This window comes from Eschrichtius robustus, chromosome 7, assembly GCF_028021215.1.
Source record: "Eschrichtius robustus isolate mEscRob2 chromosome 7, mEscRob2.pri, whole genome shotgun sequence".
In the NCBI taxonomy this organism is placed as follows: domain Eukaryota; kingdom Metazoa; phylum Chordata; class Mammalia; order Artiodactyla; family Eschrichtiidae; genus Eschrichtius; species Eschrichtius robustus.
This window is the reverse complement of record NC_090830.1, coordinates 90855723-90881133: the sequence shown is the minus strand read 5'-3', so window position 1 is coordinate 90881133 and position 25411 is coordinate 90855723. Positions and strand designations below refer to the sequence as shown.

The 25411-nt window shown below is 44.1% G+C and overlaps 1 protein-coding gene across 3 annotated transcripts in view; it reads left to right on the top strand.

The window, feature by feature from the left end:
* The first annotated feature begins 9087 nt into the window (after positions 1-9087).
* Positions 9088-25411, top strand: part of ARHGAP22 (Rho GTPase activating protein 22) — a 211889-nt gene continuing 195565 nt past the window's right edge. For all 3 annotated transcript variants that reach the window (XM_068548041.1, XM_068548040.1, XM_068548038.1), the window contains exons 1-2: positions 9088-9152; positions 20438-20602. In XM_068548041.1, the coding sequence (XP_068404142.1) occupies positions 20551-20602 (52 nt within the window). In that variant the 5' untranslated portion in view covers positions 9088-9152; positions 20438-20550. The remainder of the gene's footprint in view (positions 9153-20437; positions 20603-25411) is intronic.

Here is a 25411-nt window from a genome sequence, read left to right as displayed (position 1 = left end):
TAGACAAGCCCTATAATGGTGCCCTGATGCACAGCTCCCAACTCTGCATTTAGTGATGTCATGCCAGTACTTTGAAATTGACCATGGTGGGAGAATTTACACCATGGAAACTGGAAAATGCTACAAACAAGTGCTTAAATTATTGTTTTGTTGACTAGACTTAAGTAGTGGAGAAAGTGTTATTAATGCAGATTAAATTTAAATTGTGCTGGGTCTATACCCATCACGTTGTGAATAGCACCAAAAAAAATTGAGGAAATATTTTTCCAGTGTCTGAAAATGATTATCCAATTCAGCAGAGTCACTCAGAACACTGACAGTGGGGTAAAGTTCTCACATACATAGTGCTAAAGCTGAAAATTGTTTCAGTTTAAGGAATATAATCTGTATGAGGGTGAGAAATAGTTTAACAGTAGATTACATATTAGATTTAATGACTATAAATTATTGGGTAAAGCCTTGTGGATTAGGATGTACCTCCATTTGTCAAATCATGGCTAAATTGAGACTATATAGGTTGGCTACAGAGTCAAGAGTTTGGCAAAAATTAATAAAAGTATTATATAAGAATCAATTGGCTATATGGAATTTGCAATAGAAAATTGTATGTTTTTCTTATTATTTGTGAATTATGTGCTACACATATTTTACATCAGTAGAATTTATAAGAAACTTAGGCGGTGGATAGATGGATGCATTTTTTGAGAACCGACTGTTAAGCATTTACCAGCACACCACTGTCTCAGAGGCTTGCTGATCCTACCATTACATCACATAAGAAACTAGGAGGAAATGGAGAGAAACGCCTCCTCCTCCCATGCTCCAGGGCCAGTGTGGTCCCAGGGGCTATAGGACTCATTAGAAGGACAGCCAGGGCTCTTCATGGAGGACAGGGGAAAAAAGCTGGGAAACAGCAGTGCTGACAGGACGGGTCACGCCTCTCTGAGCCTTCACCTACACATCTCTAAAAAGGGGCATCCCTGCCCCTCGGCCTCTTGGGGCATCTGTGAGGATGTGCAGGCACAGTGGCAGTGCTTGCTCCTGAAGACAGGTGTCCCCATCCCCACCATCAATTACCAATAGAACCTGTGGCCCAAACAACCCGTGGTCACCCACTGCCAGGCTCCCCCAGAGACCCTGGGAAGCTGCCATCACCAGAGCCATTGCAGAGACTGGCCTGATTCTGAAGCATGGGGAAGAGGCGGAGAGGCAGGCCACTTCTGCTTTCTGCTCACACCCACTGAGGTACCAGCCCAGAGAGCACATTTGAATTCTCAAACCTCAGCCACAGGTTCACTTCAAGTTCTGAGGGAACACTGACAGGCAGTTTCATTACAGCTCATTATGGCTGGGTCCTCTGCAGAAGCACCTCTCTGTGCTTCTAGAGAGCCATGAAATGTGGGAATGATTGCTCCAAACATGGGTGGATGTGACTATGACCCACAGAGATTGCCCTTTCCTTCCAGACATTCCTTTCAGAAAACCCCAAACTTAAAGTATTTTATTTACCCTTCTGTGAATCCATCCTAAGGAAATGACCCACTATTCAGAAAAGGCTTGTTTCATATTGGCCTCAAATCTTTTTTAAAATAATGGAATGATGGGGGGACATAAATGCAAAAGCAAATCTTTGTGTGAAAATGCACGCTCTGCATGTTGGAAATAATGTGAAATGTTCAATTTCAGAAGACTTTAAAATAACCTATTATACAGTCATTAATATGCCATTTCAGATGTTATTTTTAACACCACTTGATTCATAATGTTCAGTTAAAACGCAGATTAGCAGCATCATGGCTGTGAGCACCTGCTCTGGGATCAGAGCACCTGGGTTTGTGTCCTGCCTCTGTCCCTCGTTAGCTGCTTTGGGCAACTAACTTCACTTCAGTTCTTTAAGCCTCAACTTTCTCACCGGTACAAGGGACCCTAGCAATACCTTTCTTCGTGGGTGGTTGTGAGGACAACAATGGGGATTCACAGCACCTGGCACATGGTAAGTCTTTGACATTATCTATAATCAGCATCGTTATTGCATCGATGGCAAAATCCACCCACATAAGATACTAGAGGGAAACATCACAAAGTGCCCCTAGTAGTTATTGCTGGATGAAGCAACAGGAAGAGACATCTTTTCCCGGTTCCTGCCTTTCTGGGATAGAATTCTTTCTCCTCCCCTGCCCCCTGCAACGCCCTACACTTGCCCCCCTGCTCATCCGTTCTGCAAATCACTGTTAGAGTTGCCTCCTTGCTTTTCCACTCTGTGAGCTCTTGAGTCAGGGACTCTTTCTTATTCATTCTGTAGCCCCTGCCGCAAGCACAGAACCTGGCAAACAGTAGGTGCTCAATCAAACATTTAATTGTCAGATTTCTCCAAGTTTTATAGAAGAGTGTCTCAGATATCTACTGGTGTATGACAAAATATAATGGCTTAAAATAACAGCTGTGTATCGCGTCTCACGATTCTGCGGGACAGGAAGCAGGCAGGGCTCAGCTGGGCAGTTCTTCTGTCCCACTTAGTGTGGGCTGGGAGCCGCCAGCTGCATTCACTTGGGGGCTGGGAGGGGCTGGAATATCCAAGAAGCTTTATTCACACGACTGGTGTCTCAGTGCTCCTGGCAGCCTCTCTTTTCCCACATGGCCTCTCATCACTCGTTGGACTTTAACACATGCCTTTAACAACAGAGCAGCTGACTTCCTGGGAGAGGAAGTGAAGCTGACAGGCTTCTTAGGGGCTACGTGCAGAAACGTCTCAGCATCATGTCCCACCTCTTGATGGGAGAAGGGGAATTATATTCACTAATTATCATATATGTTTTGCCTTTCGATCTTTAGAGAAATCTTTAAAAGTATGATAAATAATATATATTAGCAAAGTTTTAACATCCTAAGAAGACCTTTCTATGTGCATACATAATAGATTAGGAATGTGTATAGTTGCTCTTAGTGAGTATTCACTATTTTGTATTCTATGTTTTAAACTTTTTATTTTGAAATGATAACAGATTCCCAGGAAGTTGCAAAAATGATCCAGAGAGGTCCCACATGCCCTTTCCCCAGTTTCCCCCAATGACTACATCTCAAGTAAATACAGTGCAGTATCAAAACCAGGAAACTGATGTTTGTACAATGGATATCATTCTATGATGTTTTATCACATGTGTTGATTTCTGTAACCACCAAGATACAGAATTATTTCATCACACCCACCTCCTGCCCTCTTGATTTCCCTAACCCCTGGCAACCACTAAACTGCTTTCCATGTACACAATCTTGTCATTTTGAGAACGTTATATAAATAGAATCATATAGTATATGACCTTTTGAGATTGGCTTTTTTCTCTCAGCATAATACCCTTGAGATCCTCCTATGTTGTTGTGTGTATCAGTTGTTCTTCCTTTTTTTGCTGAGTAGGATTCCATGGCATGCATGGACCACAGTTTAACTATTTGCCTGTTTACCTTGAATGTTTTCTGTTTGGGGCTATTACAAATATAGCTGTTTAGGGAGCCTCTCTTCATGCATTCTCACTCCATGGGTTTGGTTGGAGCTGATCTTACCTTTTGGCAGTGGATGGACACGTGACCAAGGCCCATTAGATAAAATTATTCTCTGCCCTGGACACAGTGATGCATGCAGGACCGTGTGTGTAGCCCACAATGGTCCAGCTAGAGCTCATCTCTGGTGATTTGCTGGAACCACTAGGTTTATATCCCTATAGCCAAATATGCTATATTGATAAATACACTCAGTCCTTCTGGGCCTCAGCTATTAAATAAGGACTTTTAAAATCCCTATGTTAACAGGTTAGTATGTATTTGTTCATTCAACAAACTGAAAGTGTTTATTGAGAGACTATGTGTGGAGAATTTCAAAAAGGGGGAGAAGCAGATGCAAAGGGCTTGGGGCAGAAAAGGAGTTTAGTGGCCAGTACACCCAGAGCATAATGCTGGCAAGGTGTGTGGGGAGTGGAGGGTGTGGGGACAAGTGGAAGAAACAGGCAAGGACCCCTCTGGGGGGCCCTTCTAAGATCTGGAGGGGAGTTTGGACTTGAGACTTGCATGATGGGAAGCATGTTAATGGTAAAATATTTTTCCAATTTACTTTTTACTGCTGTGTGAAGAACAGCCTGGGGATAACAGGGCATGTGTGGAAGCCAGTGAGGAAGTTCCTATATAAGGACAGACAAGAAATGGTGGTGGCCTGGGACTTCCCTGGCTGTCCAGTGGTTAAGACTCTGCACTGCCACTGCACGGGGCGTGGGTTCGATCCCTGGTCTGGAAACTAAGATCCCACATGCCACACGGCGCAACCAAAAAAAAAGAAAAAAGAAAAAAAGAAATGGTGGTGGCCTGCCTAGGGGGATAATGGTGGGGTTGGAGAGAAAAGGATGGATTTGCATGTACCTTGGAAGTAGAAGTAATTGTAAGGCTTACTCATGGAGTGGGTCAGAATGACCTCTAGGTTTTCCACTAAGGTTGTGAATTTGTCAAATTCTCCTCATTACGTCATAGGTTTGTGTTTGCTTGTTTTCTAACTTTCAAGCTTTATTGTTAGGTGTTTATAGATTCAAGACCTTCACATCTCTGTGACTTGTTCCTTTTATCATCTTATATTGACAATCTTTATCCTCAATAAACCCTTTTCCTTAATGTATCAATGTCTTATATTAATATTACTACAAAGTTTTCTTTTAGCTATTCTTTGGCTGGTGTATCATTTTCAATTCATTTATTTTCAATATTTCTCTGTTCTTGTGTTTTAGGTATATCTCGGCATACAGCTATAATCTTTTTAAAATCAAACAAGTATCTCTACCTTTTAATATGTAAGCTTAATCTGTTTACATTTACTATGATTACTGATAGATTTATACATATTTTTTACCTTCTTCTTTGGGGTTTCCATTTGCCATGATTTTCCTTTTAAGTTTTTTTTCTCCCTTTCTTCCTCCTGCTGAATTTATTAAATAGTTTTGTTTTTGTTTTTGTTTTTGTCTTTATCTCCCTCTACTGGTTTGGAAGTTATACATTCTACCTCTGTTCTTTACTTGTTACTCGTAAAATTTTAGCATGCATACTTGACTTTAAAATGTCTAGTGCTGCATCGTGCAATACAGTAGGGCTACTAGCCTCCTGTGGCTATTGAGCGCTTGAAATGGGATCAACCAATCAATTAAATTTTTATTTTAATTAATTTAAATTTTAATTTAAAAATTGATACACAGTACAGTTACTGAAAAGCTTTTACAGATGTTTGGAGCAATTTGGATAGGTGAATCATCTCTTTCAACTCTAAATTTTATGAAATCTAAATATAGATGAACTATTTCCAATGGAAATTTAGCATCCAAATTGAGATGCACTATAAATGTAAACTACACACCAGATTTTGGAAGACTTAGTATAAAAAGAATATAAAATCTTGCAATAATAATATTTATATTGATTACATGTTGAAATTATAAAACTTTGCATATATTGCATTAAATAAAATATATTATGAAACTAATTTTTTAGTTTCTTTCTGCTTCTTTCTTGAAGGTGGCTGCTAGAAAAGTTTTAATTACATGTGTGGCCGACGGTATATCTGTATTGGACAGTGCTCATCCAGAGCTAAAGCCCCAAGTACCCAGGAGTCGGAATGCTCTGATTCTCCCCACTCTTGTTGCGCATGTTACTGTGTTCAGTATTGGCTATTGTGTCGTATGTGATTTTACTTCCACCCTGTTCTTCACACCCCACCTTAATTCATTACGCTCATTTCTTTTATACGTAATGATGATTTAGACTTCCCAACATGTTTGCTGATTTCTTCATCCACCTGTATACCTGGCATCCCATGCTTTCTTCACAAATCAGCTCTCCTCACCCAGCTTCCAGGGGCCACACTGCCCACTGCATTGTTTTTCTCAGTGTCACCAGTGATACCGAGGACCTAGACCCTGGGCAGAGACCCACCTGCCACAGGTGCCAGGGTCTCGTGCCTCTGTTGGAGCACAGCTGTTCCTCCTCTATCCGGTGGGAGCCATGAAAGGCTGGGGCAAGCCTGAGCTGCAGGCGGGATAGGGACCTCCAGGCCAGCGCTCTGCTCTGCTGCCACACCCTGCTGGCCTCTCTGCTCGCCACACACACTTGCCTCTGACTCGAGTGGGGTCCGGGATGGGGAGCATCTTGTCCAGTCCTCTTAATTCCCTCCCAGAAAGTACATCTGATTTTCCTGGCCATACCCTCTTGGGGAGACAAGGGACCTTAATGCCCCAGCTAGGAGGGCCCCACCTGACCAGAGCTATGGCAAAAGCATCTTCCTCTCTCCTAAGGTCTTGGGGACCATTCTCCAGTGCCCATGTCACTACTCACATACACATCCCAGCTCAGAAGACCCAGGGCCTGGACGAGGGTGAGGCACTCACAGCCTCCTTAAAGTTTGCACCTTAGATGCCTCACTTGCCTTACCCTAGTCCCAGCCCTGAACCCCCCAGAAGTATGTGTTTCCTTTGTGTGCTATGCAGGTGACTCCCCTGAGCCCCCTGAGGCAGATACCTCCTGTCCTCCGGGGAAGGGCCTCCTCAGACTGGCGGCCATACGCAGCTGGAAAAACCAGTAATGCCGGAAGCAGTGTGCTGAGAGCGCCATCTTGTGGCCATAGTTGCCAATTACAGTCAGGATTGCTCAGTACCCATTTATAATTAGTTCTGTGCTTCTTCTACTCAATAATGGGAAGCCTCTTCAAAAGAAGGGCGAAACAACCCCTGGGCTCCAGCATCAACTTCAATACATTCATAAAACAGTATGTAGCCTTCCTATGCTTATAACTTCTAACAACTAGAAAAACAAAACAACTTTGCTAGGTAAAAACAAAATATCCCCTAGGAACTCTTAATTAAATGTGATTTACAGCGTGGTTCTGGCTGAATTTGTGACTGCTGGGGTTCAATGGCTCACTGAACAGAGGCCTCCAGAGGTTTTTGTGTGGCCACCCTGATTTCTGGGGGCTTCCAAGCCTTCAGAGCCCCTATACAGAACCCTAATTTCATGGAAGCCATTTAGCTCAATGATGGTGACTGATTCCTGGTGAGGGTTGTGGGTCCCCACCCAGACACCTGGGAGGCCCCAGAAAACTCTCCCAAGAGGCAGCCACAATCTGGCTGCTGGCTCCCCCAGGGACCCACTTCACCAGGGCCCAGCGTGCTAAACATTAAAGAGACAGACACGTTCTCTGTCACTTGCTGCCAATTTGATTTTAATACAAATGCAAACTCAGGCATTAAAATCACCTGGGAGTGTTTGATTATCAGGTTGTAATCCCACCTTCTAAAAAGGGCTTACTTTTTAATTTATTGTGTTAAATTAAAATGCAGAATTTATTAAACTGTGCGGGAAACCCATTTTAAGAACCGAACCCTGCCCTAATTAATGCTGCCGCCGCTGATGGAGGAATATGCAGGAAATGAGCCCTTCCTGGATCCCTGTTAAGTGCTGGTGCATCGTGGCTGTGAGGACCAGCGGGAAGCACTTAGCAGAGTTCTTTGCATGACTTACTTCTCTTAATCCTCACAACAGACCCTGGGGTCAGCTGTATTATTATCCTTATTTTACAGATTGGGAATGGGGTACAGAGAGAAAGTGTAACTTACTCAGTGACCCAGCTAAGAAGTGTCCATGGCAGGACTCAAATTCAACTTTGCTTGACTCCAGCGCGCTCGTTCTTTCCACACCAGCTCCACTGCCTCCCCCAGCAGGGCTGAACAGAGAGTTAGCCCTCCGCGGTGCAAGCACAGAGAAGGCCTAGTCTGCTGCTTTCCAACTGAGTCCCTGATAGGAAGGTCCAAGAGCAGGACATTACACTTTGCTCCTCAGGACCCCTGAGCTCTGGCCTTGTAGCAGGATGTATACCTCCTTACCTGTGCGAGCAACTCCTCTCCACCATGGCCCACCCTGCCCCACTCTCAGCAGTCTCCAAGGACTGGCGAGAGGTTATCACAGTGCTTAGGATGGGTGATCACCCGCCTCTGCCATCGTCACCTTCCCGAGGCTGAACTGGCCGAGCCTCCACCCCAGGCCCCACTCTGCCCAGATGCCGAATCAGGCTTCCGTGGCTACCCGTCCATGGCCAGCTCCCCACCTGCCTTGGTCAGGGAGGACCACAGTGAGGAGCCACTCTGAGTCCAGGTGAGGGGGAGGCCGGTGCACTCTGGAGAAGGGGGCTCTTTGCCCGCCAGAGCCCAACTGGGAGGCAGGTTACTGAGGGCCATCTGCCTGCTTCCCTCCTTGGCCTTGTCTTTCAAAACCTTTTGAATCAGCTGGCCGTGGTTTCAAATCTCAGCGATGTAATCTGTCACCTTGGGAAGTGGACTGAACCTTTCTGACCTGCTTCCCAGTCCCCAGAGTGGGGAGATTTGGGTGATGCCGTAACTTTGGGAAGTGGCTCAGCTCCTCCCTCTGCAACCTGAGGGCTCCTCCCCTGCTAATGACTTCTCCAGCCCCAACTTCCTCCTCGTACTCCAGACAGGACTGCATCAGCTGCGCAGAATTCAGCTGCTCCGAGGAAGACCGTATAGGAAGCCCCAGGAATCCCGTACAACCTGCGAGAGCCGCGCATGGCCCCAAGAAAGGTGAGGCTACAGATGAGGGTGGGGCGAGTTGACGTTTGCGGGTCCAGAGGCAGGGAAGGATGCAGAGATGGGGTTGCGAGGGAGGGGTACAGGGGCGTGGGAGGCAGTGCCGCTGGTGCCCACCAGGGGGCGCTGTGTACCAAGTCAAACCCCAGGCCAGAGACCGAGAGCCGCCCTGTCACAGCCCTTCCTGGCGGAGGTCAGCCTCACCCGTGGAACATTTCCTGAGGCGAGATTGCTGCAGCCTCTTAGCAGGCCAGGGACGGCCATCAACGCACCATCCGCAGAGGCCCCGAGGAGCCAGGGAGCCTGGATCTGACTGATGATGTTCGGCCTGGGCAGCTTCCTCCTTGTCCTGCCCTCCTCCCTTTCCCGCTGGTCACATGGGGGCCGGGGGCAGGGCCAAGGCCATGGCAGGGCCTCCGGGGTGAGAAGAGGGGGCAGGGAGCCCGGGCGCTTCCTCCAGGCAGTGTCTTGAAGAGGGAGCCCTGGGCAGGCTCTGGGCAGCGGAAACGGAGGTGTCCGGCTCCCCCGTACCAGGTGAGCAGACCCCTGGCCGGGCAACACGCAGGCAGCTTTCCTGGAAGCCTGGGCCTCCCCCTGCCTGCCGGGCCCAGATGCCCACTCGGTGATGGGGTGCTCTTTACCCCGTGCTCACACACGCTGGCAGCGGGGTGCCCTGTGGGAGATGAATGAGGAAGCATAGGGTGAACACCTAGGCCGGTCCAGGACAACAGGGTCCGTCTGTCTAAGTTTGAAGAATGCGGTGGCAGTGACTGCCAGAGCAATCTGGGCTTGAATCACACCCCCCATCTTCACCATGTTAAACTGTGTGACTTGGGATGACTCACAATTCCACTGAAATATTCACCTCTGGGTGCTGTCAGGTTAATGTGCTTGGTCTACAGTCAGTGCCTACTAAGTGCTAGCTGTCATTAGTAATAATGCCTGTGGGTGGGGTGATGCCCAGGTACAGGGCACACTGGCCTGAGTTCAGGAAGACCTGGTGTTCCCAGCACCCACCCCCATGGTGAGCCCGTTTGCTGTGTGGCCGGTACCAACCAGAGCTGCTCCTGGCTGAGTCATCCCCCAGCTTGCTCTCCAAGACTGCCCTTCACGGTACTGCCTGGCAGGCCTGGGAGCTGTGCCCCTACTGTGCTGAGCTAAGCTGGGCTGTGGCCTGCACTGGAGCACAGCTGCTGAGAAAGGTAGGTGAGGGGCAGGCAAGGGCTGGGGTAGGTGATTGGAGAGCGGTTCTCCTCCCCCTCTGCCCTGAGGTCACTCTCCCCCAGCTGGAGAGCAGAACCCACCGTACCTGCCCTTCTACCCATGTTTTCCCCAAAGCAGATGCCCACGCCCCAGGGCCTTGTCATCCTGCTGCAGGCTGAGGTCAGTGAAGGTCAATCCTCCAACCAGAGCCCTGCCGGTATAATCATGCCTCCCACACTCACACTCATACACATATATACTACCCCCATGATGCAGGTGGGCAGTGAGGGGCAGGGACTTGCCCAGGACATGTGGCACAGACAGGACAGAGGCCCCGCTCACTGTTTCCCAGGGAGGCCTCTATTGTGTGATGGCAGAGCTGAGATTGGGTAGCCAGGAGAAGGGTAGGGGTTGGGGAGGAAAGGAAGGGTAATCAACACATCCAAGGGGAAGAACTAACATTGTTACTCACACACACACACACACCTGGGGGTCAGTGTCATTTATCTTACCCTTAGAGCAACCTGCAGTGGGCATTGTATTTTTCGAGCCCCTCCCCCCTCCCCTTGATCACAGTACCCTGACATCTATTTTTAGCATCTACATCTATCCTGTACCAGCACAGGTGCTTTGTGGAAGCCAACTCCACCCAGCTCCTGGGATGAGACCAGGTTGCTTTAGGCAATCAACTCATCTTATTCCCCAACCATCAGGATTGTTTCAGGGGTGGATTGTTTGCCCAATCAAGGCCGTGAGGGAAGAGCTGTTTGGAGAAATAGAGAGGGAAAGCTTCCCAGCGCTTCTGAGAGAGACTCAGGGAGATATGTTTTTCTTACCTCTAGACATGCAGGAGGAAGTATTAGCTCCTGAAGCTGGTGTTCAGCATTTTTTTCCCTCATCAATAATCTTTTTATTGCTTACATGCTGAAATTATAGTATTTTGAATGTTTTAGCTTAAATAAAATATCCAAGTTATTTTCTCCCATTACTTTTTATGTTTTTTAATGTGGCTACTAAAAAATTTTAAATTATATCTATGGCTCAGATTTGTGGTTCAGATTATACTTCTATTGAGTAGCACTGTTTTAGAAGCTTAATAATTTTAGCTCTTATGTTTAGGTCTATGCTTCATTTCATGTTAGTCTTTGTGCATGGTGTTCATTCTTTTCCTTGTGTCTCTTTGTTACAACGTCATTTATGGAAAAGACTATCCTTTCCCCACTGAATTACCTTGACACCTTTTTTTTTTAATTGAAGTATAGTTGATTTACAATGTTGTGTTAATATATATATATATCTTCAGATTCTTTTCCATTATAGGTTAATACAAGATATTGAATATAGTTCCCTGTGTTATACAGTAGGACCTTGTTGTTTATCTATTTTATATATAGTAGGGTGAATCTGTTAATCCCAAATTCCTAATCTATCCCTCCCCTCACCCTTTCCCCTTTGGTAACCATAAGTTTGTTTTCTATGTCTGTGAGTCTGTTTCTGTTTTGTATGTAAGTTCATTTGTATCATTTTTTTTAGATTCCACATATAAGTGAGATCATATATTTATCTTTCTCTGTCAGACTTCACTTAGTATGATAATCTCTAGGTCCATCCATGTTGCTACAAATGGCGTTATTTCATTCTTTTTATGACTGAGTAATAGTCGATCATATATATATATATACACAGACGCACATATAATGTATATACACACATATATATATATATGCCATGTCTTCTTTATCCATTGATCTGTCGATGGACATTTACATTGCTCTCATGTCTAGGCTATTGTAAACCATGCTACAGTGACCATTGGGGTGCATATACCCTTTCGAACCATGGCTTTCTCCAGATAACATGCCCAGGAGTGGGATTGCTGGATCATATGCTACTCTATTTTTAGTTTTTTAAGGAACCTCCATACTGTTCTCCATGGTGACTGTTTACATTCCCAACAACAGTGTAGGAGGGTTCCCTTTTCTCCATACCCTCTCCAGCATTTATTATTTATAGACTTTTTGATAATTCTGACCAGTGTAAGGTGATACCTCACTGTAGTTCTGATTTGCATTTCTCTAATAATCAGCGATGTTGAGCACTTTTTCACGTGCCTCTTGGCCATCTGTATGTCTTCTTTGGAGAAATGTCTATTTAGGTCCTCTGCCCATATTTTGATTGGGTTGTTTGTTTTTTTGATATTGAGCCATATGAGCTGTTTGTATATTTTGGAAATTAATCCTTTGTCGGTCACATCATTTGCAAATATTTTCCCCCAGTCTGTAGGTTGTCTTTTTGTTTTGTTTATTGTTTCCTTTGCTGTGCAAAAGCTTTTAAGTTTCATTAGGTCCCAAATGTTTATTTCTACTTTTATTTCCATTACTCTAGGAGATGGATCCAAAAAAATATTGCTCAATTTATGTCAAAGATTGTTCTATGTTTGCCTCTAAGAGTTTTATAGTATCCGCGCTTACATTTAGGTCTTTAATCCATTTTGAGTTTATTTTTGTTTATGGTGTTAAAGAATGTTCTAATTTCATTCTTTTACATGTAGCAGTCCAGTTTTCCCAGCATCACTTATTGAAGAGACTCTCTTATCTCCACTGTATATTCTTGCCCCCTTTGTCGAAGATTAATTGACTGTAGGTGTGTGGGATTATTTCTGGGCTCTCTATTCTGTTCCATTGATCCATATGTCTGTTTTTGTGCCAATACCATGCTGTTTTGATTACTGTAGCTTTGTAATATTGTCTGAAGTCTGGGAGGGTTATGCTTCCAACTCTGTTCTTTTTCCTCAGAATTGCTTTGGCAATTCTGGGTATTTTGTGGTTCCATATGAATTTTAGGATTATTTGTTCTAGTTCTGTGAAAAGTGTCATGGATAATTTGATAGGGATTGCATTAAATCTGTAGATTGCTATGAGTAGTATGGCCATTTTAACAATATTAATTCTTCCAATCCAAGAGAATGGAATATCTTTCCATTTCTTTGAATCATCTTCAGTTTCTTTTATCAACGTTTTATAGTTCTCGGCATATAAGTGTTTCATCTCCTTGGTCAGGTTTATTCCTAAGTATTTTTTATGCAATTTTGAAAGGGATTTTTTTTTTTTACTTTCTGTATTTCATTGTTAGTGTAAAGAAATGCAACAGATTTCTGTATGTTAATCTTGATCCTGCTACTTTGCTAAATTTATTTATCAATTCTAGTTGTTTTTGTGGGGAGTCTTTAGGGTTTTCTATATATCATATCATGTCATCTGCGTATAATGACAATTTTACCTCTTCTCTTCCAATTTGGATACCTTTTGTTTCTTTTTCTTGTTTGATTGCTGTGGATAGGACCTCCAATACTATGTTGAATAGAAGTGGTGAGAGTGGGCATCCTTGTCTTGTTCCAGATTTTAGCAGGAAGGCTTTCAGCTTTTCACTGTTGAGTATTATGTTGGCTGTGGGTTTGTCATAAATAGCTTTTATTATGTTGAGATATGTTCCCTCTATACCCTCTTTGGTGAGAGTATTTTTATCATTAATGGATGTTGAATTTTATCAAATGCTTTTTCTGCATCTATTGAGATGATCATGTGGTTTTTGTCTTTTCTTTTGTTGATGTGGTGTATCACATTGATTGATTTGCATATGTTGAATCATCCTTGTGACCCTAGGTTGAATCCAACTTGATCATGATGTATGATCCTTTTTATGAGTTTTTAGATGTGGTTTACTAATATTTTGTTGAGGATTTCTTGCATCTAGATTCATCAAAGATATTGGCCTGTAGTTTTCTGTTTTTGTAGCATCTTTTTCTGGTTTTGGTGTCAGGGTGATGGTGGCTTCATGGAATGACTTTGGGAGTGTTCCCTCCTCTTCCATCTTTTGGAATAGTTTGAGAAGGATCAGTATAAGTTCCTCTTTGTATGTTTGGTGGAATTCCCCAGTGAAGCCATCCAGTTCTGGACTTTTATTTGCAGGGAGTTTTTTTGTTACAGATTCTATTTCACTTCTAGTGATCAGTCTGTTCAAATCATCTATTTCTTCTTGATTCAGTTTTGGTGGGCTGTATGTTTCTAGAAACTTGTACATTTCTTCTAGGTTGTCCAATTTGTTGGCATATTATTGTTCATAATATTCTCTTTTTTTTCCTGCAGTATTGGTTGCTCTTTCTCCTCTTTAATTTCTTATTTTGTTTGTTTGGGTCCTCTCTCTTCTCTTCTTGGTGAGCTTGCCTAGAGGTTTGTCTATTTTGTTTATCCTTTCAAAAAAATGGTTCTTGGTTTTATTGATATTTTTTCTATTGTTTTTTTTTAATCTCTGTTTTATTTATTTCCTCTCTGACCTTTATTATTTCCTTCTTCTGCTGACTTTAGGTTTTTTTTTTTTTTTTTTTTTTAATTAATTATTTATTTATTTATTTTTATTTATGGCTGTGTTGGGTCTTCGTTTCTGTGCGAAGGCTTTCTCCAGTTGCGGCAAGTGGGGGCCACCCTTCATTGCGGTGCGCGGGCCTCTCACTATCACGGCCTCTCTTGTTGCGGAGCACAGGCTCCAGACGCGCAGGCTCAGTAATTGTGGCTCACGGGCCTTGTTGCTCCGTGGCATGTGGGATCTTCCCAGACCAGGGCTCGAACCCGTGTCCCCTGCATTAGCAGGCAGATTCTCAACCACTGCGCCACCAGGGAAGCCCGACTTTAGGTTTTGTTTGTTCTTTTTCTCTAATTCTTTTAGGTGATAGGTTAGGTTGTTTATTTGAGATTTTTCTTATTTTTTGAGGAAGGCCTGTATCACTATAAACTTTCCTCTTAGTACTGTTTTTGCTGCATCCCATAGATTTTGTATGGTTGTGTTTTCATTGTCATTTTTCTCAAGGTATTTTTTAATTTCCTCTTTGATTTCATCAGTTGCCATTGGTTTTTTAGTAGCATGTTGTTTTGTCTCCAGGTAATTGTTTTTTTTGTCCTTTCTCTTTATGTGGTTGATTTCTAGTTTCATGCCATTATGGTCAGAAAAGATGCTTGAAATAATTTCTATCCTCTTAAATTTGTTAAGGCTTGTTTTGTGTCCTAGTATGTGGTCCATCCTAGAGAATGTTCCATGTGCACTTGAAAGTGTATTCTGCTTTTTTTGGATGTAATGTCCCAAAAATATCAATTAAGTCTAACTCTTCTAGTGTGTCATTTAGGATCTCTGTTGCCTTATTGATTTTCTGTCTGGAAGATCTGTCCATTGATGTCAGTGGGGTGTTAAAGTCTCCTGCTATTATTGTATTCCTATCAGTTTCTCCATTTATTTCTGTTAGTATTTGTTTTATGTATTTGGGTACTCCTATTGGGTACATATATGTTAATGAGTATAATATCCTCTTCTTGTATTGATCCTTTTATCATTATATAGTGTCCTTCTTTGTGTTTCTTTATGGCCTTTGTTTTAAAGTCTGTTTTGTCTGGTATGAGTATTACTACCCCTGCTTTCTTGTCATTTCCATTTGCATGAAATATCTTTTTCCATCCCCTCACTTTCAATGTATGTGTGTCCTTTGCCCTAAGGTAGGTCTCTTGTAGGCAGCATATTGTAGGCACTTGTGTTATTATCCAATCTGCTACTCTGTGTCTTTTGATTGGAGCATTTAGTCCATCAACATTTAAGGTAATTATTGATAGGTATGTATTTATTGCCATTTTGAACCTTGTTTTCCAGTTGATTCCTTTGTTTCTTTGTTTCTTTATCTTTTTGTTTTTCCTTTTGTGGTTTGATGGTTTTCTTTTGTATCATGCTTTTCTCTTCTTTTTGGCTTTTGTGAATCAATTGTATGTTTCTGAGTTGTGGTGACCCTGGTTTTCAAGTATGTTAAGCCATTACTATAGCTACTTGGTTTACACTGGTGTTTATATAAGCTCAAACACTTTCTACAAAAATCCTACATTTTCTTACTCCCCTCCCCTACATTTTATGATTTTGAAGTCCTGTTTTACATCTTCGTGTTATCCTTTTGCTGTTCATTATAGTTATAATTGCTTTCACAAAATTTTTTGATTTTTTTAAATCTGTGTACTTGTTTACTTAAGTGATCTACAATCCTTTTATATATTTGCTTTTCCTATTGTGATTTTCTCTTTCCTATAGGTTCTTGTTTCTTTTCTATTTAAAGAAGACCTTTCAATATTTCTTTTAGAACAGGTTTAGTATTGCTGTATTCTTTTAGTTTTTACTTGTCTGAGAAATAATTTCTTCTTCTATTCTAAATGATAATCTTGCTGGGTAGAGTATCCTACATTGCAGGTTTTTTCCCTTTCAGGACTTTGAATATATCTTGTCACTCCCTTCTGGCTTGCAATGTTTCTGTAGAGCAATCAGCTTATAGCCTTATCAGGGTTCCCTTGTAACTAACTCTTTGTTTTTCTCTTGCTGCCTTTAGAATCCTCTCTTTATCTTTAACTTTTGCCATTTTAATTATAATATGTCTTGGTATAGGTCTGTTTGGGGTCATCTTGTTTGGGACCCTCTGTGCTTCCTGTACCTGGATATCTGTTTCCTTATTTAGGTTTGGGGATTTTTCAGCTATAATTTCTTCAAATACATTTTTGATCCCCTTTTCTCTTTCTTCTTCTTCTGGGATCCCTATTATGCATAGATTGGCATGCTTTATATTATCCCATAGGTTTCATATATTGCTTTCATCTTTTAAAACTGTCTTTCTGTCTGCTGTTCTGATTGGGTGATTCCATTATTCTATCTTCCAGATCACTCATTCATTCTTCTGCATTATTTAGTTTACTATTTATTGCCTTTAGCTTGGTTTTCATCTTGGCAATTGAGTTTTCTAATTTTGATTGGCTCCTCTTTATAGCTCCTAGTTCCTTGTTACAGTGATCTGCATTTCTATTGATAGCCTTTCTTAATCCCTTCAATATTTTTATTACCTCCTTTTTGAACTCAGGGTCTAGCAGACTGGAGAGGTCTGTTTCATTGTTTGTTTTTTTCAGGAGAATTCTCTTATTCTTTTAATTGGGAGCGGTTCCTCTGCTTCTTCATTTTACTTCTATTTCTCTGACTCTGAATTTAGGAGAAACAGTTATCTACTGTGGTCTTGAAGGGCTGTTTTTATGTGGGAGTGTCCCTGCATAGCCTGCGTGAGTCTAATGTTTTTGGTGCGAGGGCTTTTTGGTATGGATGCCTGCCATGTCTTTCTTTAGGGTGTGCTGGCCATTATCCCCTTGATAGGGGATGTGATTGGTGTTGTGGTGACCAGAGCCTGAACTGGATGTTGAGCAGGGCCTCCTCTTTGCTCTGTGGTTGTCACAGCCCTGTTGGGGCAGGGTCTGCTCCCCAGTTGTTGGAGTAGAAGCCCCCAGATCTGGTTCTAAGCTTCAGTGTGAGGTAGGTGGGACTGGAGCGCTCCTGCTGGGGGCGGAGCCACTGAGTGTTCCTCCACAGGAGATGTCCACTGTGACATATGCTCTGTGATGTCACCTGTCACCCATTGTGTGTGCTCACAAAGTACACTGCTGTTGGCACTGCCCTCAGCCTCACTTCAGCCGTGAGAACACAGGCAATCAGCCCGGATGTCCCTCAGGCGCTGTGCTGACAAAGCCGTTGGCACAGATCCACCAGCACCCACCGTAGTCATGCACCCAGACCCTCCATGGGAGTGCTGGGAATCCGCCTCTGAGTGTGTGTACCCAGAAAACCCACCACTGCTGATGTCAGACCCAGCCCAGCCAGGGGAGCACCAGTAATCCTCTTGGATGTCCTGCAGGTGCTGCACTCACATGTCCCCACCTAAATCTTGCAGCTGCAGGGAATCAGCTCAGATTTCAGCCCCGCTTTCCAAGTTGTGCACCCGTGGGGAATTGGCTCCGATTTCAGCCCCACCTCCACATGTGGGCAAACTACCAGAGCTTGCGTGCTTTCAGAGCTCCTGGTGGTGGAGCCTCGCCTGCTCTGAGCATGCTGAGGCTGCTGTGGTGGGACCAACCACTCCCCCTTCACATGCATTGACAATGGGGCTCCTATGGCAGACCTGGGCTCTGTCCTGCACACATCCCCAGTTGCAGCCTGGCCACACTCCAGGCCCTTTGGGCTGTCTCCATGCAGCCAAATCAAGTCCTCTCCCCTGGTCTGTCCACTGAAGCTCGAGTTTCCACATCCAGCCACTGTGCACACCAGCAGGTGCACGACTCGGGCTGGGGGTCGTGCAGCAAGGTGGCCAGGACTATCTGTGCTGGTCTTTCTCTGCCCTGCCTGCCACAAGCTGGCTGCTGCATTCTTCTCTGAGCCTCTAAAGCTCCCTATCTGTCCTGGCTGATCTCCCAGCCAGTGAAGGGCATTCCTAGGGTGAGGGAACATTTCCTCTTCCACAGCTCCCTTCCAGGGGCACAGGTCCTGTCCCAATTCCTTTTTTTTCTTTCTTCCTACCCGATTATGTGGTGATCTTTCTTGCAGCTTTGGTTATATGAGATCTTCTGCCAGTGTTCAGTGGGTATTCTGTGAAAATTGTCCCACATGTAGATGTATTTTTGATGTATCTGTGGGAGGAGGTGAGTTCCAGGTCCTTCTATTCCACCACCTTGATCTCCACCCCAAGCATTTTTTTTAATAATAAGGCAACCTTGATGAAGATGAAGCAGACACCTCAGGAAGCAAACTAGAGAACTGGAGGGAAAAAAAACCCCAAAAACCTGACTTGGTTGACATTGTCCAGCTGCTGGATCTAACCATACCTGAAGTCCATATCAAGAGAACTTTCACACTAAAGAAGCCAAAATATACCCCCTTATCTTTTAAGCCAATTTTAATTGTCTTTTTGTTTCCAGCAACTGAAAGATTCTTACCTGATCATCTTCTTTTGACCAAAGCTAAAATGGATACTCAGAAGGCTGAGTATCCAGCTAAAATATAGGTTGCCAGCTAAAATATAGGGCACCCAGTTAAATCAGAATTTCAGATCAGTTATCAACAATGAATATCAACCAGGAATACCTTTATAGTAGGTGTTATGTCCCATGAAATATTTGTAACACACTCATACTAAAAATATAACTTGACGTTCTGTATTTTTAATTGCTAAATCTGGTAACCCTATTTCAGCTACACATCCAGATTCACACTACTAGGGGGAAAAAAAAAAAAAACCAACCTGGACCTGGACACGGACCCAGATTTTTTAATTCTAAAGCCCTTACTACACTAGGTCATGGGGTCATGGGATGGGCTTCTTCCTCTCACTCCCCACCCCCTCCATCACCCTCCCACCCCTGCATGCTTAGAGGATACAGAGAGATGTCACTCTGTCCCCAAGGGCCTCTAAGGTCTGTCCCAGTTCCAAGGTTCTCAGGCTTGATGCTCCTCTAGTTTCTTGGCTCTGCTCTGTGGCTGCCTCTGTACTTTGGGCTCCATCACTCTTCTCACTCTGCTCTTTACCCCGGCTTCCCTTTGCAAGCCAAACCGCCGTTCACTTGGGCCCAAGGGCGCACCGGCATCTCTGGTTGGGGCTTTGTTGTTCTCTTCAAGCAGTTTTGCCCTCACCCACCAGCTTCTGCTCCCAGCTGCCCCAGGTCACTCCCCAGAGCACAGCTTGGCCCCGCCGCTGGATTGTCCCAATGCTCCCCTCAGAACACCAGCAGCAGGAGCTGTGCCTGGTCACCAAGGCATGGAGCAAGGTGACACGGCCCCAGCGCAGCCTGCTGAGTGCTCTCCAGCAGCCCACAGCCCCAGGGTGGAGGGGACACGCCAACAATGAGTACTGGCTATGCTTGTTTTATCTGCATAACAGTGATTGGTTCTGTAATCACAAACACGGAACAAGCTCAACACAGCAGAGGCAGGGAAGCCAAGGAGATAAGAAGGGTAGTTGGGAGAACATTCTGTTGGGTATCCCCCCCAAGAGTTGCTTCTCAGACTATATAAACTCCATGTGTATTTAAACACGATAACACTGACCCCCCCCCCTTGGAGCTGCCTCTCCCTTAGATTGCCAAGACCACGATGTCAATGATGTTAAGGGCTTCATAAATGTCACTTGGCTGTTTCCTAATCAGGATTTTTCTTTTCCACTTTCCACAACTGTAAATTATGCAATAATGATGCTAAATTTCCAGAAATAGAATGAGAAGCCATGCTGTTAGCAGCGGTGTACCACGGTGAGGGTCTGTCATGGGTGCTGCTGGGGCTTTGTTTCTCCATCTAGGGGTGGGGTCCGTGTCCTCCGTCTCTCCACTAACAGGACTGCCGTGCACATCAGGTGAGGGTCCTGGAAGTCACATTGCACGTTTGCAGGTTATTGTTTGTAGCTGTTTTTGAAGCTCTCTGGAAAACACAGCTCCTTTTAAATCCAGGAGATCTGATTGAAAAGATCAAACGTAGCATCTGACGTGTGGAGGGTTTTGCCGTTTTATACCCACCATCTCGTTGACCCGTCGTTCACTCTGAGGGGTGGTTCATTATTGTTCCCATTTTACAGATTTGAGGAACTGATACCCAGAGGTCTGTGACTTGCCCAAGGCCATCCCAAGATCCCTGGTACACTTGCATTAAAGGGACTAATTCCTCACAGTGAGGCTTCTTGTTGGAAACCCAGGAAAACACCAGATAAAGGGCATTCTAAATATATTTCTCTTCTATAGATGCTGATCTCCTATTACTGGAAAACAGGAATTAGCGTGTCTGCTTGAGGATGTGGTTGGCTCTTTATAAAAAGGATATACAAGAAATCTGCACATAGACTGCCAGCTTCGTTATGTTGCCGACAGCTTCCAGCAAAAGAAGAACGTTTGCAACCAGATATTTCGGTAAGAAGTTTATTTTATTCTATGTGGTGTATGATTACCTTGGTTCTTGGCTTCTTGCTTGAGGGATGGGGTCATTTGTGGCCACCCAAAGAAGCTGTCTTGGTCTTGTAATCTGAGAGCACCTAGGGGCATCTGTGGTCAGGGCCCAGGCACTGATTGATGGCTCAGCCCTCACCCCTGAACTCGGGAGCTGGTTCATGTCTGCCTGAAAAACAGAGCCTTCATAATGACCACGATTGTCAGGGACCCTGGCTCCAGTGGCTCAGGGCTCTGATGACATTCAGAGTCTGTAAGAATCACTGTGCCCACAGACCATGGGTGCAAAAGGCCATCACAGGGAAGGCTGTGCATTCTGAGGCTGCCCTATATCTTGCTTGGAAACAATCCAGCTAAGCAGTTAATTCAGAAACAATGAGGATGGTTCAGTAGTCCTCAGTAAAGTGTCCAGGAGGTAACTTAGACAAAGTGGGACAAACCGCTGTGTGGTCATACAAGTGCTGACTAGCTGGGTGAGTCAAATAGGTGCTGGCTGAGTGTTTGTGCAGTGACATCTCAAGTTCTCTGGACCTGGGTGCCTTCAGGTGATGATTGAAATCCCAGATACTAGTGGGAGAAACACAGTCAGTGGTGCTCAACCTGGCTTTATGTTAGAATCATGAAGGAGCTTTTAAAAATCCCCAGACATTTTTTTTATTTTTGGCCGTGCCACGTGGCATGAGGGATCTTAGTTCCCCGACCGGGGATCATACCCGTACCCCCTGCAGTGGAAGCATGGAGTCCTAACCACTGGATCGCCAGAGAATTCCCTCCCCAGGCATTTTTGAATACTGGAGATCAGGCTTAATTGGTGTGGGGTGGACATCAGCGGTTCCCAGGTGAACCTAGTGTGCAGCCAGGCCCAAGAGCCACCAGACAGAGCCCAGAGCCCCCAGACCACACAGCAGCCTTTGCTATGGTCTGCACAGGTATCCGCAGGGATGCTGAGTCAAGCTCTGTGTCCACAAAGCCAGGTCGCCAGAATCCAACTCTGGGCTGGACACGTGTTGTGGGACCCTTCTTGCATGTTTAACCTCTCTGGAGCCTCCTTTCTACAATAGGAGGTGGAGAGCAGCTGAGATTAGCCTTTACCTCTGTTCAGTCCTAATGCATTCGGTGGGGGGGGTTGGTCTGTAAAATATCCAGTATTTTTCTCTCATCTGGGTTTATGGCATCATCTGAGTTGAAAGGAAAAGTCACGGTCACTTACTTTTGTGGAAGGTTCCAGCCACCAGGTTTCCATGGTGTAGCAGATGTCCCCAGCTTCAGAGTACAGATGCTAATCATTTGAGAAAACGACAAATGAGCTATTGCATGAGATACCTGAATTTAAAGAATTTGATTGAGTTAAATTTTTGTTGTGGAGAAATTCACATAAAATTAACCATTTTAAAGTGAATAATTAATTCAGTGGCAATTTCAAGGTGTCCCACAACCACCAACTCTCTTTAGTTCCAAAACATTTTTATCACCCCCCAAAAAACCGCATCCCCATGAAGCAGTTGCTTCCCACCTCCCCCAGCCCTGGCAGCCACTAATCTGCTTTCTCTCTCTCTGGGCTTACCTATTCTGGATATTTCTTATAAATCGAATCATACAGTGTGTGTCCTTTTGTGTCTGGCTTCTTTGACTTGGAGTAATGTTTTTGAGGTTCATCCACATTATAGCATGTATTGGAACTTTATTCCTTTAGACTGAATTAATTTTTAAATTATTATCTGACCACAAACAGCTTGGCAGCTTTGTAAAAAAAGGAGCAGCAATGCCATTCTACGGAAGGCTTCAGAAAGGACAGGAGAGTCAGCCAACACAGGGGAAGTGTTCTCTGCCCCATCTCTGGTCTCTCTAATTCAGCCCTGTCTCTTCTCCCTCTCTCTGTCTCTGTCTATCTGTCTGTCTGTCTCTCTTTCTCTGACCCTCCCTTCTCTCTCTCTCCCCCCAGATATTCTAGAGGAGATTATTGGGGAACTTGAGCTTGCTTTTAACGGAAATTCTCAGGGAATTGGGGCAAACAGAAGATTCTTTGGAGTTAAATTGAGCTTCTGTACTTCACTTAATCACTTTGCCTATAATTTTGCCAAGTTGAGGACCTGCCATGTAGCAGGAAGTCAGAGAGCAACTTCTACAGGTCTTGGCCTCTCACTGGGGGGCGCTGTGCTAAAACTCTTACCCAGCCATGGGCACCACCCTTGGCTCCACCTCTTGTGAGCTTTTCCTGTGCCACTATCTTGCCTGGTCAGACCAGGTGCAGTCTCTTTGCTCCCAGCTTCCCAAACTTCTGCTCACTGAGCTGCCTGGTTCTCTGCCAAGGACTGGTGGCTTCTCCCTGTTAGCTGACCCTCCACAAATAGCCACTGGATGTCAGATTCATAGTGGGAAGCAAAATGGTGGCTCCTGCCCATACCAGGCCAGAGAGTCCACAGAGAAGAAGGTAGCTCTGAAGCCATTCCTACAGGTCCCCAGTTCCCTGGCCCACAAGCTGACCTTCAGGACCAAGGCCAGGGGGCAGCTTGGAATGGGCAACCTCCATCACACCCCTTCTCCAGGCCTTCCCAATTCTGTGGCTTTGCTTACTTTTCCTTCTTCCAGAGCATACCCTCACCCCTCCCTGCTGTGATCCCAGGTAGGGAGGCAAGAGTATGTCCTGGGAGAACAGGAGATTCAGAGAGAGGAGAACTGAAGATATAGGAAGGGGAGTGGTGGGTGATGCAAGAGGAAAGGTAGGTTGATGTCACTTTGAGAAACTTGGACTCTTTCTTATGGGCAATAGGGAGCTATTGAAAGTTGTAAGAATAGGACTGATCAGAACTGTTTATAGGAAGAATGTCATGGCAGCTGGGTATGAAGTCAGCTCTCACCTGGATTCTTACAAAGGCCTCCTCACTGGTCTTCCTGATTCTACTCATGGCCTTTTCATCTCTTCTCAATATTGCAGCTGGAACAGGCTCTTAAACCTAAATCAGATTAGATCTGTCATTCACTCAACACACCCCAGTGGATCCCCATGTCACGCTTCCACCCAGCCCAACATTACCCATCACATCATCTCCTACGTACCCTGCTTGCTTGGCACCAGCAACACCAGCCTCCTTGCTGTTCCTCAGACATGCCAGGTCTTTGCATGTGCTCTCCCCTGTCTCCAGAGCACCCTAACCCTCAGATATCCATATGGCTCACAAACTCACCTCTTTCAGATTTTTGCCCAAATGTCACCTTCTCTTGAGGCTTTCACTGACTGCCTGTCTGTGTCACAATGGGATAAGTTACACAGTAACTGGGTCACGGGTCACCTGCCCATCATAGTGACTCAAAGACCCAGGCTAATGGAACAACCATTATCTCAAGTGCTGCTGGTGGCCAGGCCAGATGACAAAGGGAGAGATTGAGCTCCAGAAGGGTCTCATGGCAGCAGTGAAATCCTCAGCCTGGAAGTCACATGTCACACTCCACTCACAGCTCATTGCCCCAACTACCCACGAGGGGTCCAGGAAGTACAGTCCGACCACATGCCTGGAAGGGAGAGTTAGGGTTAGGGTTGGCAAACCACACCAGTGACTGCACAAGTTGAATCCCACCCTGACATTCCTATCCTCTGCTTTATTTTTCTTCATAGCATTTGTTATTATCTCATATATTTCTATATTTTAACAGTTTATGGAGATGTAGTTACACAGAATAAAACTCACCCATTCTAAGTGTACAATTAAATAATTTTTGGTAAGTTTATAGAGTTATCCAACCATCACCATAATCCAGTTTTTAGACATTTCTATCACCCGGAAAAATTCCCTCCTGACTATCTGCAATTAATCCCCACTCCTGCCCCCCAGCCTGAGAAACCATTGATGTGCCTTCTGTCTCTATAAATTTGCCCTTTCTGGACATTTTCTGTAAGCAGAATCATATACTATGTGGTCTTTTGCATCAAGCTTCTTTCATTTAGCATAAAGTTTCTGAGGTTCATTCATGTTCTTGTGTGTATCAGTAGTTGTTCCTTTTTAGCTGAATAATATATGGATGTGCATTTTGTTTATACACTCACCAGTTGATTTATTATTTTAGGGCATATCCTGAAGAATGTTCCATATGTACGTGAAAATAATGTATATTCTGCTGTCATTGTAAGGAGTGTCCTATATATATCACTTAGGTCAAATTGATTAATAGTGTTGTCTAAGCCTTCTATATTGTTACTGATATTCTGTCTAGTTGTTCTGTCATTTATTGAGATTGGTGTAGGGAAATCTCCAACTCTTATTATTCAACTGTCTACTGTCACTTTTTACTTCATGTATTTTGAGGCTCTTTTGTTAAGTCTGTGTATGTTTATAATTGTTATAGCGTCCTGATGTATTCACCCTTTTATCATTGTAAAATGTTCCTCTTTGTTGTAATGTTTCTTTTCTTAAAGTCTATTTTATCTTATATTAACATAGCCAGTTCCAGCTGTCTTATGGTTCCTGTTGCATGGCATACCTTTTTCCATCCTTTTCCTTTCAACCAGTTTGTATCACTGAATCTACAGTGTGTCTCTTACAGATAGCATATAATTAGATCTTGCTATTTCATGAAGACAGTCTTTGCCCTTTGAATGGGGATATTTAGACCTCCTCTATTTTTATTCCTCTGTTCCTCCTTTACCATCATCTTTGTATTAGATGTTTTCTAGTATACCACTTTAATTTTTTATTGATTTTTTTTACTATATTTTTGTGTCACTTTCTTAGTGCTTGCTCTAGGGATTACAATATGCATTTTATCTTAATCTACTTC